Below are 17,157 nucleotides of genomic sequence, written 5' to 3'. Positions count from 1 at the left end.
CACTATATGGCAGTAGCAAGAAATGAGGGTATTTGTATTCCCAATATACTCTTTAAATTCCCAGTCAGACAATGGCACTGTATACCAGTAGTAAAAATTGTGGGTGCACGTAACCCCAATATATTCTTTGAATTCCCAGTCAGAAACTGGCACTATATGGCAGTAGCAAGAAATGAGGGTATTTGTATTCCCAATATACTCTTTGAATTCCCAGTCAGACAATGGCACTGTATACCAGTAGTAAAAATTGTGGGTGCACGTAACCCCAATATATTCTTTGAATTACCAGTCAGAAACTGGCACTATATGGCAGTAGCAAGAAATGAGGGTATTTATAACCCCAATATATTCTTTGAATTCCCAGTCAGACAATGGCACTGTATACCAGTAGTAAAAATTGTGGGTGCACGTAACCCCAATATATTCTTTGAATTCCCAGTCAGAAACTGGCACTATATGGCAGTAGCAAGAAATGAGGGTATTTGTATTCCCAATATACTCTTTGAATTCCCAGTCAGACAATGGCACTGTATACCAGTAGTAAAAATTGTGGGTGCACGTAACCCCAATATATTCTTTGAATTACCAGTCAGAAACTGGCACTATATGGCAGTAGCAAGAAATGAGGGTATTTATAACCCCAATATATTCTTTGAATTCCCAGTCAGACAATGGCACTGTATACCAGTAGTAAAAATTGTGGGTGCACGTAACCCCAATATATTCTTTGAATTCCCAGTCAGAAACTGGCACTATATGGCAGTAGCAAGAAATGAGGGTATTTGTATTCCCAATATACTCTTTGAATTCCCAGTCAGACAATGGCACTGTATACCAGTAGTAAAAATTGTGGGTGCACGTAACCCCAATATATTCTTTGAATTACCAGTCAGAAACTGGCACTATATGGCAGTAGCAAGAAATGAGGGTATTTATAACCCCAATATATTCTTTGAATTCCCAGTCAGACAATGGCACTGTATACCAGTAGTAAAAATTGTGGGTGCACGTAACCCCAATATATTCTTTGAATTCCCAGTCAGAAACTGGCACTATATGGCAGTAGCAAGAAATGAGGGTATTTGTATTCCCAATATACTCTTTGAATTCCCAGTCAGACAATGGCACTGTATACCAGTAGTAAAAATTGTGGGTGCACGTAACCCCAATATATTCTTTGAATTACCAGTCAGAAACTGGCACTATATGGCAGTAGCAAGAAATGAGGGTATTTATAACCCCAATATATTCTTTGAATTCCCAGTCAGACAATGGCACTGTATACCAGTAGTAAAAATTGTGGGTGCACGTAACCCCAATATATTCTTTGAATTCCCAGTCAGAAACTGGCACTATATGGCAGTAGCAAGAAATGAGGGTATTTGTATTCCCAATATACTCTTTGAATTCCCAGTCAGACAATGGCACTGTATACCAGTAGTAAAAATTGTGGGTGCACGTAACCCCAATATATTCTTTGAATTACCAGTCAGAAACTGGCACTATATGGCAGTAGCAAGAAATGAGGGTATTTATAACCCCAATATATTCTTTGAATTCCCAGTCAGACAATGGCACTGTATACCAGTAGTAAAAATTGTGGGTGCACGTAACCCCAATATATTCTTTGAATTCCCAGTCAGAAACTGGCACTATATGGCAGTAGCAAGAAATGAGGGTATTTGTATTCCCAATATACTCTTTGAATTCCCAGTCAGACAATGGCACTGTATACCAGTAGTAAAAATTGTGGGTGCACGTAACCCCAATATATTCTTTGAATTACCAGTCAGAAACTGGCACTATATGGCAGTAGCAAGAAATGAGGGTATTTATAACCCCAATATATTCTTTGAATTCCCAGTCAGACAATGGCACTGTATACCAGTAGTAAAAATTGTGGGTGCACGTAACCCCAATATATTCTTTGAATTCCCAGTCAGAAACTGGCACTATATGGCAGTAGCAAGAAATGAGGGTATTTGTATTCCCAATATACTCTTTGAATTCCCAGTCAGACAATGGCACTGTATACCAGTAGTAAAAATTGTGGGTGCACGTAACCCCAATATATTCTTTGAATTACCAGTCAGAAACTGGCACTATATGGCAGTAGCAAGAAATGAGGGTATTTATAACCCCAATATATTCTTTGAATTCCCAGTCAGACAATGGCACTGTATACCAGTAGTAAAAATTGTGGGTGCACGTAACCCCAATATATTCTTTGAATTCCCATTCAGAAACTGGCACTATATGGCAGTAGCAAGAAATGAGGGTATTTGTATTCCCAATATACTCTTTGAATTCCCAGTCAGACAATGGCACTGTATACCAGTAGTAAAAATTGTGGGTGCACGTAACCCCAATATATTCTTTGAATTACCAGTCAGAAACTGGCACTATATGGCAGTAGCAAGAAATGAGGGTATTTATAACCCCAATATATTCTTTGAATTCCCAGTCAGACAATGGCACTGTATACCAGTAGTAAAAATTGTGGGTGCACGTAACCCCAATATATTCTTTGAATTACCAGTCAGAAACTGGCACTATATGGCAGTAGCAAGAAATGAGGGTATTTGTATTCCCAATATACTCTTTGAATTCCCAGTCAGACAATGGCACTGTATACCAGTAGTAAAAATTGTGGGTGCACGTAACCCCAATATATTCTTTGAATTACCAGTCAGAAACTGGCACTATATGGCAGTAGCAAGAAATGAGGGTATTTGTATTCCCAATATACTCTTTGAATTCCCAGTCAAACAATGGCACTGTATACCAGTAGTAAAAATTGTGGGTGCACGTAACCCCAATATATTCTTTGAATTACCAGTCAGAAACTGGCACTATATGGCAGTAGCAAGAAATGAGGGTATTTGTATTCCCAATATATTCTTTGAATTCCCAGTCAGACAATGGCACTGTATACCAGTAGTAAAAATTGTGGGTGTATATAGCCCCAATTCTATTGCTAGGGGACTTGCAGGGTATTTCTGGGGTGAAGGTGGGGGGGCACACCGTTGGAACGGGTATCGGGGTATATATCGGGTATACGGGAATACACTGACAGTGTATTCCATTCAGGATCCTGGGAAAGCTGGGTTGCGGCGATTGAGCCCGTCAGTGCCACGTTACACTGACAAGCTTCTCCCTGGAATTTAGCTCTTACAAGAGCTGTTGGTTGTCTTCTCCTTCCTATCCTAGCCTGTCCCTGCCTACCCAGAATCTAAGCCCTAGCTAGCTGGACGGAAACCTCCGTCCTCGGTGAATTGCAAGCTCAGAATGACGCGAACCTGGGCGGCGCTGTTCTTTTAAATTAGAGGTCACATGTATTCGGCAGCCAATGGGTTTTGCCTACTTTTTTCAACGTCACCGGTGTCGTAGTTCCTGTCCCACCTACCCTGCGCTGTTATTGGAGCAAAAAAGGCGCCAGGGAAGGTGGGAGGGGAATCGAGTAATGGCGCACTTTACCACGCGGTGTTCGATTCGATTCGAACATGCCGAACAGCCTAATATCCGATCGAACATGAGTTCGATAGAACACTGTTCGCTCATCTCTAATCTTTATGCCATGTTTTGGAGCAATTTTTGGATGTGATTTTTATATATTTGTATTTTTGCAATGAATATACATTGTTAGCATAACATACAGGTCCATATGTTTTCCATTAAAGCTATACATTACACAAATTTAGAGTTTTCTCTGCACTGAACTGTATAAGCTCACATGTGAAAAAGGAGAGATAAGATTAAAGTGATACAAAAATTAGATATCGCAGTTTTAACATTGTTTTAGATATTAGAATGTACAAAACATAATCATCTTATAAAAAGACGCTAAATTTTATATTACAATATATAGTAGTCAGGCAAGTTTGTCTGAACACCTGTAGATTCTAAACAGGTAAATTCTATATATATCATATATAGTGCTATATATTTAGAGCTATCCATTATAATTAAGTAACAATTTTATCTTAACCTTTTCTTATTCTCCAGAACATTCGTGGTGCATGTTTATTATCTTACAGCTTGTCAAGAGAGTGTCCACGTGAGAAAAGATCCTACTATCTCTCTGAAGCTAAGGAATCTTTCCAGATTGGTCTCCTCACCAAAAATAAAGGCGACCGTGTGATAAGTAAGCAAGAGCTTCACAGCTTTGTCAGGGCAGCCTTTTGTCTTGTAAATGTGCACAAGTGGCTTAACAGCAAAGACACCATAAATGAAGATGTGAATCAATTGTGCAGCGAAGCCATGGAAAAACTTGCAAAATATAACATGTTACCAGATCAACGAAACAAAGTCGACTTATCCATTGAGATCATGTCTGTTATAAACTCCATTAAAGAACGTTTAGGTGTACAACCGTTCCAGAGCTCAGAGGACAATTGTTATGTTCCAGACAGTTACAAGGAATGTGTGGAAAAAAAATTTGTTACTAGAAATATCAGCTTTACTGAGTTGTTGGATATGTATTCTCATCATCACAATTCTGTGTGTGAAGTATTTGACACTACGTGCAAGCAGCATGTCATGACAGATGAAATAAAATCAGGAGCCTGCATCACTGCCTTGAAGACTACCGATACTGTAAGCATCTTAGACTATACCGTCATCCATACAGAGGAAATAAGTGATCGCTCAGATGAGGTATCAGCTAGGAGAAGAAAATTTGTACGGTCTGATGCAGTAAGTCACTCTGGTAGCAGTAAAGGGAAATTAAGTAGGTCCCTCAACAGCAGTCGTAGCTTAAGCTTGTCACATTCCTCTTTTAGTTGGGAATATATCCCTGAACAAAAGGCAGAAGAGGAAGATAATGACAAAGCAGAGAAAGTGAACAATACGTGCTCTTCAGATAACCTTGTTGAGCGCATCCTTGGAAACAAGAAAAACACTGAAGTCAATTTTCAGGGACTCTCAATTCAAGAAAACGAAAATTCTAGTAAACTGTCCAACAGTCTCTCATATAAGCAACCAGAAGAATTATTTTCCAATGATACAAGTGTCACAGGCTCTAAAGTTGGAGACAATGTCAGCGATATCTCAAAGGCAGAAGCTGTATTACATAAAGCAGGCACTGACCAAAGTTCAGAGGATGGAGACTTTGAGGTTATTGACCATTTTTCTTCTCCTAATGTCAGTATAACAGGAAAACATTGTGTGTCTCACAGTGGTTTATCAGAAGAAGAGTCCCTTAATGTTACTGACTTAGCTAGTGCATTAATGGATGCTGTAGATGACATGTGCATTGGTATCAATGCACATTCATCAATTGTTAATACAGGGCAAACAGTAATGCATGGAATCGACATGCAAGCAGAAACCGCAGTTACTACCGATAGTGTACTCCCTGGAATCGGTAGGAATAACATGATATCTACAGGTCAGTCCCAAGGGCATACAGTGATCCAGGGAATTGATATAAATGCTGAAACAGATGGCACAGACATTCTCATGACCAGAACTCATCCAGATGCAGCCAGATGTTGTACGGGACAAGCTGTAATTCATGGAACTGACAATAAACCTGAAAAAGAACATATTCCAGATCATGGAAATCATCATAACCCACCAGCAAATCCTTATTTTCTAGATAGCATTGCTGTAACAGAAACTGAAACAAATGATGTGCTTGTAGAGTTATCACAGGAAAACCCAAAATCTGTAGTTGTGGTAGGTAATACAGCAAGACAAAGCTTGTTTCATGGAACCGACATAAAATCTGAAACAAAAGATACTGCAGAAAATGTCTTCCTCAGTCAGTTATCCGTCCCTTCAGGGGCATCTACATCTGTAGTTAGCCAAGATACATCTGACTCAAGTTCTGAAGGAAAGTTCTTAGGTACAGAGGACAAATTGGAACTGAAATTCCTTAATCGACAGTACTCTGTAGAAACTTCACCTGGACAAACCTCTTTATCCCACGGTAAATTAAATTTGTCCTCCACAAAAAGTAGCAGAAAACCATTGGCAAATATTATTGATCCATGTGAGAGCACCGAAGAAGGAGATGATAAATCAAGTCTGGGTTTCAGTAGCAGCCATGGATCCAGCTCTTGGAGCAAAATGAGTCAGTTTTCTGGATCTTTTTCTGAGTCAAATTCATTTCTGAATTCAAGTGCAAGTTCGTTTGGTATGCTGCCAGGCCTAGATACTGAGCACATACAACAAGCTCGGTCTCTGAATGACAGTGATTATGAAGAGCTTCTTTCTGGTGTAAGTCACCAATGGCTACTGGAGAGGCTGCAGAAAACAGGAGTATTTAGCTTCAAGCATTCACAAAAGACACATAGTAAGTATAAAGTAAGGTGATATTATATTTATATCATATGATTTTTTTTTTTTTTTTTTATGTAGATTGTGAGCCCCATATAGGTATCAGTATGTCTCTATAGTAAAGTATCAGTATGTCTCTGTAGTATGGGAGGAAATCCACACAAACACAGGGAGAACATGCAAACTCCTTGCACCTGTCATTCCTGGTGGGATTCGAACCCAGGACTCCAGAGCTGCAAGGCTGCAGTGCTAACCACTGAGCCACCGTGTTGCCCCTATATACAGTCCTATGAAAAAGTTTGGGCACCCCTATTAATCTTAATCATTTTTAGTTCTAAATATTTTTGTGTTTGCAACAGCCATTTCAGTTTGATATATCTAATAACTGATGGACACAGTAATATTTCAGGATTGAAATGAGGTTTATTGTACTAACAGAAAATGCGCAATATGCATTAAACCAAAATTTGACCGGTGCAAACGTATGGGCACCTCAACAGAAAAGTGACATTAATATTTAGTAGATCCTCCTTTTGCAAAGATAACAGCCTCTAGTCGCTTGCTGTAGCTTTTAATCAGTTCCTGGATGAAGGTATTTTGGACCATTCCTCTTTACAAAACAATTCATGCTTTGGGGCTATGTGGCCAATGCCAGCACCGGGTTGCATGCAGGGTTCCTCTGTCCGCTTGAGAAGTCGGACATCTTCACTTGCGGACAGGGAAGGACGGGCACGGAGTCCAAAGAACGCACCCGATGCCCATTGAAATAAATGACAGGTGTCACGGACACAGCTAGTGTCCACTCCTAGTGTCCGTGACAGATTTTGAGCGGACACTAGGAGTGGACACTACCTGTCGGACACCGACGGTAGTGTGAACGCCCCCTTATATGCTAAGGCCCCACGTGGCATCCTGCAGCAAAAAAGTGCTACAGGGAAAACCACATCTGCAATGCAGCGCTTTAGACAGAAAGTTCGCAGAGTTTTCCTCTTCAGACTTTTTGTTTCAATTATACCTATGGGGAATCTGCCAGCGTTTCCATAGGTATAACTGACATACTGCGATTTCCAAAACCGTGCAGGTTTTGGAAACCACAGTGTGCCTGCTTTGCGGTTTTTTTTCGCAAAGTGGGCATGGGATTCGCTAAGATCCCATCCATTTTTCTCTGGCTGTGAAATGTGGCGATTTTTTCTGCAGCATTTCAGCCATGGGCAAATCGTGGTGTATGCGCCACGTGGGGCCCCAGCCATAGAGTGCTTATGTGAGTACCACTGCATCTTAAAGATTAGACATAGTAGAAGTATGGACCTGGTCACCATTATTGAGCAGGCCAACAATGTGTCATAAAACAGTTTTTGGGAATCCCCTTCATCCCTTTTTTTTCTTTTTTGTTTGTTTTTTTTTGTAAATTTTTGTATGTAGGTTTTGTGAGCTTGTATTTTTTTACAATCCCATTATCTACAAATAGTAGAAAAAGTACTCCATTTATCTTAAAGTCACATCTCAATATGTAACATCTGCTCTCAGCATTGTGTTCAGAAATCCTGAAAAGACACATTTCACAGTGTCAGAACCCCTGGATGGAAATACATGACCAACCAGGATCAATGCTATATCCACATATGTAGTCATTGTGACTATAAATTACAAGACAGAGTTGCTGCATATTTCTAATGCATATAACCCTTAAAAAGTCTATGTACATCCACCGGCCACGCTTTAACGGCCTGGTGATTTGGTCCTTCAGTCCCAGAACACATTCATGATTTTTTTGTCTTCTGCAGTTATCCTTTAAAAATGGCACCGAGTAGAATAAAATTTTGAGCTGGTCAGAGAATACTTTTCCATTTTTTTCATGCTTTGTTCAATGTGTGATATTTGCCTAAAACCTTATGTGTAAATTTTGTAAAATATGAAGTTCCTTTAATGCAGAGAATAAAAGCCCTATGCAGCCTCTGTACATGGATGACAATTATCCAGGGACAGAATTGTTTTGTAGTGAAAGTGGAGAAAAAAATAGTGTGGAGCCATCCATGGTAGCCAGAAAACGTATTCAATGTTATATACCTTTGTATCAAATATTGCAAAAGTTTTGTTGGCATGAAACGTTTATTAGCCAACCACAAGGAAAGTACCACACATACAATATTTTGTCTTTTTTTGACACAAAAGGTCATTATGTTATGTAAGGGTAACATACATTCTTTATAACAGGAACATATTAATACCACACATTTGTGTCGTGCACATACTGGTGTTTATTAACTAGTTTTTTCTTTTTTTTAAACTTTTTTTAGTATTTAATTTGTTTATTTTTATCATATTTTACTTTGTCATTTTTATACTATGGGGGCACTGGTTAGTGGACACATGATTTACAGTATGTGGTCCTTGCTTTCTCCATATACAGATTACTAATAATGCTAATCTAATAATAGTGCCCATGATATCATTGTTACCTGTGACATGTCTACATAGACATATTTTATTTATTTTTAATCAAATCCTTTTTAGTCATACAAACCAGTTTTCAAGAACGAACAACAAAAGAGACATTGACACTGTGCTGTCGCCGCTGCGTGTACCAAAGTGTCCGATCCCTCTGCACAGGGAATGTATGACTGACATCATGTGACATATGGGCATTATATAGACAAGGAATTGCTAATTTCATCTTAGCGACTGACATTATACCAATAAATGTCTTGTTATAGTATAGGATCGAGTTATCTATGTGAGTGTGCTTTGATTCAGAACTGATTTTCAGTAACTGAAATTTATGCTACATGTGAATATACCCTTATCAGTATTTGAGGAGTATGGTCTATTGTATTGTGGATGGTATGTAGTAAGCCAAAATAAGACTTCTTATTACTTAGTGATCATCTCTTACTGATGCCCATGGGTCCTGGGCAAAATCATTTTTATCATAGACTGGACCACCTAAGGCTGCGTTCACACGGAGTTTTTTGGTCAGGGTTTTGAGGCCAAATTCACCTCACAACCCTGACCAAAAAGACAGCTCCCATTGAAATCAATGGGAGCCGCTCAGGTCTTTTTTCCGGGAGCCGTTTCTTCCGGCTCCCAGAAAAAGGAAGCGATTCAGAAATCGCCTCGCGATTCATCCTGAAGAAACTCCCTCCTCTGGACTAGGCCCATTCATCGGGCCTAATCCGCAGCAGAGTGCGTGGCTGGATGCCGGTGCAGTCCATCGGCTTTCAGTTGCGGCTAGCTGGTTTTTGGATCGGAACCTGAGGCGACATCCGCCTCAGGTTCCGATCCAAAAAGCCCCGTGTGAACTTACCCTTATAGTACCAAAACTGATCCAATATGAGTTTTTTTTTGCTGAAAATATTGTAATTTTGCCATATGGTACTCTTCACGTGATAGTGGTTTCACCTCTTTTTTATGCAGATGCTCTGCTTCTTAAGTTTTCCAAAAAATCTGAGCTTTGGACAGCCCAGGAAACTGCTGTACATATTGGAGATTATGTGGATGTTAAAAAAGAAGGGAAACAAAGAAAAGCATTCTGGGTCCACTTTCTACACCAGGATGAGACTCTGGGAAGGTATGTTACAGATCTTATGTGGTATATAAGTTATCTAAAGGGACACCCTTATCACCTATTTGTCAGGCTGATGGTGACGGTTAAGTACTGGGCTTGGATACTTTTGTCGTCCTAACAGATGTGGGTCCTAATGGTGGTGCCTCAAGTGACTATACATTTACATGTTCTTCCTAACTTAGTTAGACTTTCTTTCAGCTGGACCATAAATTCAGTTTGCTCACCATGTTAGCACCTGTTGTAGTCACACAATACTGCAAAGCTTTGGCAGCATACACATATACACTCACCGGCCACTTTATTAGGTACACCTGTCCAACTGCTCGTTAACACTTAATTTCTAATCAGCCAATCACATGGCGGCAACTCAGTGCATTTAGGCATGTAGACATGGTCAAGACAATCTCCTGCAGTTCAAACCGAGCATCAGTATGGGAAAGAAAGGTGATTTGAGTGCCTTTGAACGTGGCATGGTTGTTGGTGCCAGAAGGGCTGGTCTGAGTATTTCAGAAACTGCTGATCTACTGGGATTTTCACGCACAACCATCTCTAGGGTTTACAGAGAATGGTCCGAAAAAGAAAAAACAGCCAGTGAGCGGCAGTTCTGTGGGCGGAAATGCGTTGTTGATGCCAGAGGTCAGAGGAGAATGGCCAGACTGGTTCCAGCTGATAGAAAGGCAACAGTGACTCAAATAGCCACCCGTTACAACCAAGGTAGCCAGAAGAGCATCTCTGAACGCACAGTACGTCCAACTTTGAGGCTACAGATGGGCTACAGCAGCAGAAGACCACACCGGGTGCCACTCCTTTCAGCTAAGAACAGGAAACTGAGGCTACAATTTGCACAAGCTCATCGAAATTGGACAATTGAAGATTGGAAAAACGTTGCCTGGTCTGATGAGTCTCGATTTCTGCTGCGACATTCGGATGGTAGGTTCAGAATTTGGCGTCAACAACATGAAAGCATGGATCCATCCTGCCTTGTATCGGTAACGGTTCAGGCTGGTGGTGGTGGTGTCATGGTGTGGGGAATATTTTCTTGGCACTCTTTGAGCCCCTTGGTACCAATTGAGCATCGTTGCAACGCCAAAGCCTACCTGAGTATTGTTGCTGACCATGTCCATCCCTTTATGACCACAATGTACCCAACATCTGATGGCTACTTTCAGCAGGATAATGCGCCATGTCATAAAGCTGGAATCATCTCAGACTGGTTTCTTGAACATGACAATGAGTTCACTGTACTCCAATGGCCTCCACAGTCACCAGATCTCAATCCAATAGAGGAGCATCTTTGGGATGTGGTGGAACGGGAGATTCGCATCATGGATGTGCAGCCGACAAATCTGCGACTGCAACTGTGTGATGCCATCATGTCAATATGGAGCAAAATCTCTGAGGAATGCTTCCAGCACCTTGTTGTATCTATGCCACGAAGAATTGAGGCAGTTCTGAAGGCAAAAGGGGGTCCAACCCATTACTAGCATGGTGTACCTAATAAAGTGGCCGGTGAGTGTATAGCCTGCACTATACACCTTGTTACCTTGGCTGTAAATTACTTGTTGTGATGGAAAAAAAGTGCTTCCTCCAATAATTGGCAGTTTGGAATTTATTAAGACCAGTGTATCATGTGATGGTCTTAGCACTGTGAGCGCTAGCAACAGATGTCCCAGAATTACTAAGAGACTCCAGCTTTTGGTGCACCGTAGGAGATCCCATATGCCAGGATCTAGCATAGAATTCAGGTATAATGCTTTCCTGTAATTCTGTGGGCTGAGGCTTCCACGGCTACTCCTACCTTCATCTCCACCTGCTCAGCCCACTTTTAAAAAAATGGCAAGCAGGTCGGAAAATGGACAAGGTGTTGCATTTTTTGGAGTGTCTATATTAATAAATTTCCCCGGGGGCACCTGTGGTGGCCTGGAGATACAATTGCTTTATTTACTTGTCTGATTTATCTTTGTCCATTTCCTAGGTACATTGGCAAAGCATACAAAAAACGCAAGGAACTGCTGTACCATTTCTGTGATGTGGAACGTCAGATGACTGCTCAGTACTACGTCACTGAATTCAACAAGAGACTGTATGGATTAAACATTCCCACACAGATATTTTATGTCCCGTCTGCTATTCTTTTGGTAAGACTCCCCTAATGGGTGACACTAGTAATATGTAGTCATTCTAACACGTGGCATATTATTGAATTCTCTTTAAAAAGCCAATGAACAGGAATTGCATTTGAGACTGGAGAAGTCAACACAAAATCACTGACCAGATGAAACATGGTATTGCCTACCTTTTAAACAAAACAAGAAGTGGATCCTAAAAATAAGAATAGGATGAAGGGAAATCTTCTGGTTTCTCTTTGTCACATTTAATCCCAGTTTTAGCTGTGCACAGTGTGAACACTGCCGTATGTGGTAAAGTCATTGAATGATAGAAATTTTAAGACAAAAAGTACCGTCTCCCCTTTTGTTTACTTAATTTCCTATCTTAGTGTTTGCAGAGCCCTGACACCTAAAAGATATAGACATCACATACAATAATTCTTATATTCACCTTGGCAGGGCCAGCAATGCCATCCACCAGGGTTAAATTACAACTAGAACACAGACACAAATGCCTTAGTAACACAAAGGTCCACGAGTGAGAATCAATGCACCAAATTAGAAAACTCACAAGACAGAACATGAATGTAAAAGACATATTTATTATATAAAAAATATGATAATGAATGAAAGGAGGAAATTTTAATATGGTAACCACACATAAATGAAATGGTGGAAGGTCAGTCAGTGTAACTAGGTAAATACAAAGCTTGGAAGGGAAGTCTTGGTATGCATGCTATATAGCTGCCAAACAGGCTTGCAAAATGCACAAATCAATAGCATATTAATAGAGACAGATCAGATCATAGTCAGGCTCAGTGCACACAGAGTTTTTTGGTGCTGATTTTGACACTGAATCTGCCTCAAAATCAGTCTCCAGGGGGGCCACACGGTGGCTTGGTGGTTAGCACTGTAGCCTTGCAGCGCTGGAGTCCTGGTGTTCAAATCCCACCAAGGGCAAAAAACCATCTGCAAGGAGTTTGTATGTTCTCCCCGTGTTTGCATGGATTTCCATCCCATATTCCAAAGACATACTGATAGGGAAAGAATGTACATTGCAAGTTCTATGTGGGGCTCACAATCTACATAAAAAAAAAAAAAAAAAAAAATCAGTCTCCAAAAAAAGTCTCCCAATAGAACTCTATTTGGAGACTTTTTTTGGAGGTTGATTTTGAGGTGGATTCAACGTCAAAATCAGCACCAAAAAACACTGTATGCTCTGACCCTGATGGATAAGTCATAAACATATTACCAACCATGCCCGTGCCGCAAGGCACATTTCACCACCATGGCATCCACCAGGGTTGGTCAATTGCCAAGGCTTATTACTACTATCTGAGCTGCATTACCTCTATATTATTTATTTATTTATTTATTTATTTATTTAATTTATTGTGCTAAAGGTAGAAAAAAATTAATACATTTTTGTAATTTTTTTTATTTCCATAGTTGTAACAAGCCATATAATACAGTGAACACATTCATTCATTTATTCATGATGATAAATGAATTATGTAAATGAAAAATGCTGAAATTATTTTTTTTCTACTTTTTGCACATAAAAAACTATTTTAAACTAAATGTTTACTTATGTGCAGTGCAAAATAATCGCTAAAAGCAATACTATATGTAGTATTCTTGACATAAAAAGAAAGAAAAATGATGGCTGCTGAAATGTGGGAAAACAAAAACTGTACAGCGGGCGCTCTAAGCTCATCGGCGTACCATCTCTCCAAGAATACTAAACTGCTGGCTTACCTTTTTTTCACACTGTGGGGTTTTTGACTTTCCCTTCTGCTATGTATTTACATCTGCAGCAACTCCTGATCCAGCCCATAGGACAGTGTACCTCCCAGCCAATCCCAGAATGCTCTGGTTTTCATACAGTATGAACAATATAGGTGTTTTTGTATTCTGTCTGTTTAGTTGTGTATGACCTCTGACTTGTTCTTTGACTCTGTTCCTGCTTATTTGCCCTTATCTGCCTGATTTCTGGGCATGACCTCTGCCTGTCCCTGACCTGTGAGCCTGTGCAGGCTACCTCAACCCTTTGGCTTGTTTTTCAACATGGCAGTTCAGCTGCCAGCCACAGATCTTCAGACAAGACTTGACCACTCTTTTGGGTGAACGACTGGTGCTTCGCACCGTCGCTTCTTTGGCCTTTGACCAGCTGTCATTTGCACTGGGACCACTCCGAAAGGTAGCAACCTGGTAGTCACCCTGTGGTGAAGGCCAGATCTAAGAGACCTTAGATAACACCCTTGTACCGAAGTCAAACTGGTTAGCTGGCACTGTGGATCCACATCTGCTGTCCATTTACAAAATATTTCTTCATGGAAGCGCCATCCCTATGGTAGAAGCAGTTATGGAAGTTGCCTCCCATTCATGGAATAAATTTGGCAGCTGTGATTGAATTGACCAAAAACTGTAAGATTGTTATTTGTTAAAAGTGGTAATGTGCATTGAACTACTGTGGGTTGTGTTACATTGGGAAATGGGAAGTTTATCGTGGAACTGGGCTCTAAGTCTATAACCAGGTTAAGTATATATGCCGCCATTTTAACTGTCTCTAATTTCACTGTTTCAGATCACGGAGGGCAGATGCATAAAGGAATGTATTAGTGTGGAGCCTTACATACTCGGAGAGTTTGTAAAACTTACTAATAACACTAAAATTGTTAAAACAGAGTTTGAAGCTACTAAGTATGGTTTGGCATTTGGACATTTTGCTTATGAACATTTTTCTGATATAGTGGTGGATTTACAAGGTAAGATATGATCTTTTTCAAACCCAAACATGACCAAACACATATAGTACTTCTGAAATATGCATGAACTAATACTTTCTGTCTATGATTCTTAAAGCATACTTGTTCCATTCAGAGTAAGGTCTTATGCGTGTGTACATAAGGTATAACAATATATTCTGAAATTTCTAGCAGTTTCCCCTTTGAATTCTATATCTGTAGTTTGTTTTTCTCTGTGAGCTGGGGCATTACCATGCAGGACATATATAGAGCAGTACTGACATATACTTATAAGAATAAAGTACTTTGGTTTTTATTTAGCACCAGCATAAAACTAAATAGTCGCCTATCATACTATTGATTTATGCAAAGTTTGATGGAATGACATTGCCTATTTACAGTACCACAGCAGTGTGAACAGAATTTTAGTACTTTCACTGTTTAGAATTATTATTCACAATTTATTTAGCTTAGACCTCTGGAATTTGGGTCTAAGGCCTTGTTTACATCTGCGTCGGAAATTCGTTCGGGGGATTCCGCATGGGGACCCCCAGAACGGACTACCGAATGCATTGGCAAGCGGTGTGCAGTGAAAGCACTCGGATCCCATAGACTATAATGGGGTCCATGTGCTTGTTGCAAGATCTCCGCACGAGTCATGCGGACAGAAAAGTAGATTGTGACGTACTTTCCTGTCTGCATGGTCCCTGCAGAGATCTCGCGGCAGGCAAATGGACCAGATTATAGTCTATGGGGTCCGTGTGCTCTCACTGCACACCGCTTGCCAATGTGTTTGGTATTCCTTTTGGGGGGGTCCCCATGCGGACCCCCCCCCCGAATGGATTACCGATGCAGATGTGAATGAGGCCTAAATGTATTGTACTTGTTTACTAAAACATGACTGCTTTTCTTCCAAATAGCCCACACCTGTCCATGTTTGGCAATGCAGCTCAACTGCATTAAAGTCAATACAGTTGAGCTGCAATACACAACCAGTGAACAGGTGTTTGACTTATTTTTAACGATAGCATTTGTGTTTTTATAATCCCGTATAATCCATATTTTTCTGTTAATTTGCTGTTTATAAAATTATAGATGTACCTCTAGTGCCATTTATGGTTTATTTATTTATTTATTACATATTATATTCTTTTCTTTTAAAGTGTCATTTTGTGCGATTTTTTTTTTGTTGGCGTTTATTAGTATTTTGCAAAAATACACGCGCGTTTACTCCGTGTGAAGGCTCCCTTACTATTTCTTATGAAATAATAAACTAGACAAATTATTATAGTCCCTATGACAAGTACCCTCTGCTTCCTCAATAGTTGTCACTCAGTTTTCAGTGTGAAATGTGACAAGTTAAAAACTACCCTGTTTCCCCGAAAATAAGACAGTTACTTATAATTAATTATCTAACGAAATATATGACCTTTCTTATTTTCGGAGGATGTCTTATGCAGCGGCTGGTGCGGGGAACAATCGGCAGTCATGCTGATGCTTCCTTAGCGGAGTGCCGGCATGACTGCCGGTTGTATGTGATCCAGAAGGTGAAGTGGGGGGTGTCTTATTTTCGGGGAAACAGGGTATCCTCTATGCAGGTGACCATAGAAAAGCTGGGTTTTTAACCTCTAAATTTATTGAGGAAATTACTAGAAGCAGCAAATATAGAGGACATACAGGAGTTACGTGTTAAGACATGTGCTTCAATTTTAATATAGTGAATTATAATTTATTTCTAGGATTTTCTTTTTTATGCGCTAACACAGCCTTTTACTGTATGTTTACAGGGTGGGTGACTGGAAGTGAGAAAGGTGAAGCAATCATATATCTAACAGACCCACAGGTTCATTCGGCCAGCAATACACTAGGAACCACACATATCAACTTTGGAAAGTATGGGATATACATGTTCTTCACTTATCAACATAAAGAATGCAATGACATATGTAAAAGACTTTCTCTAAGAAGACCTAGTATGGAAATGTTAGCAGAATTTGGTAAATGTGGGAAAAATAAAAGGTAATTAAACATTTACATCTCCAAAAAGTGACTATGACTATGAAATAACCTCAGCAAGGTGGAAGTTATGATTGTGGTCATTTTTTTTTTTTTTTTTTTTTATACATATGCGCCTGCCTAGTGTGTGGCTGCATGTGTTTACAGCTGCTGAAACTAAACTGATCTTTCTCTATCCCGTCCTTTTTTCTTCACTTTTTTCTATTACTATAAGGAGTATTAGTATAAGAACTTACCATGGGCTGGAATTTGATGCAGAAACTCTTATAAAGAAATCCTTTTTGAGCCTTTTTGTCTGAAGCATGCCTCCACACAGACAAGGAAGACTGGTTTACACTAAGGAGACACTATTACACCTTAGAAGCATGCTGCAGGACAAGCCGGACAAGCTACAGGACAAGCATGCTCTTACCATCCCCCACGAACTAATAAGGAGACT

At 40.0% G+C, this 17,157-nt stretch overlaps 1 protein-coding gene across 1 annotated transcript in view; it reads left to right on the top strand.

Moving 5' to 3' along the window:
• Positions 1-16,796, top strand: part of ALPK1 (alpha kinase 1) — a 136,274-nt gene extending 119,478 nt beyond the window's left edge. The window contains exons 10-14 of the mRNA XM_075286392.1: positions 4,006-6,298; positions 9,697-9,850; positions 11,823-11,985; positions 14,543-14,723; positions 16,490-16,796. Coding sequence (XP_075142493.1) covers positions 4,006-6,298; positions 9,697-9,850; positions 11,823-11,985; positions 14,543-14,723; positions 16,490-16,725 — 3,027 coding nt within the window. The 3' untranslated portion in view covers positions 16,726-16,796. The remainder of the gene's footprint in view (positions 1-4,005; positions 6,299-9,696; positions 9,851-11,822; positions 11,986-14,542; positions 14,724-16,489) is intronic.
• The last annotated feature ends 361 nt before the right edge of the window (positions 16,797-17,157 follow it).

This window comes from Leptodactylus fuscus, chromosome 1 (genome assembly GCF_031893055.1).
Source record: "Leptodactylus fuscus isolate aLepFus1 chromosome 1, aLepFus1.hap2, whole genome shotgun sequence".
NCBI classification, from domain to species: domain Eukaryota; kingdom Metazoa; phylum Chordata; class Amphibia; order Anura; family Leptodactylidae; genus Leptodactylus; species Leptodactylus fuscus.
The sequence above is the reverse complement of the archived record's forward strand: the minus strand, read 5'-3'. Positions and strand labels throughout refer to the sequence as shown.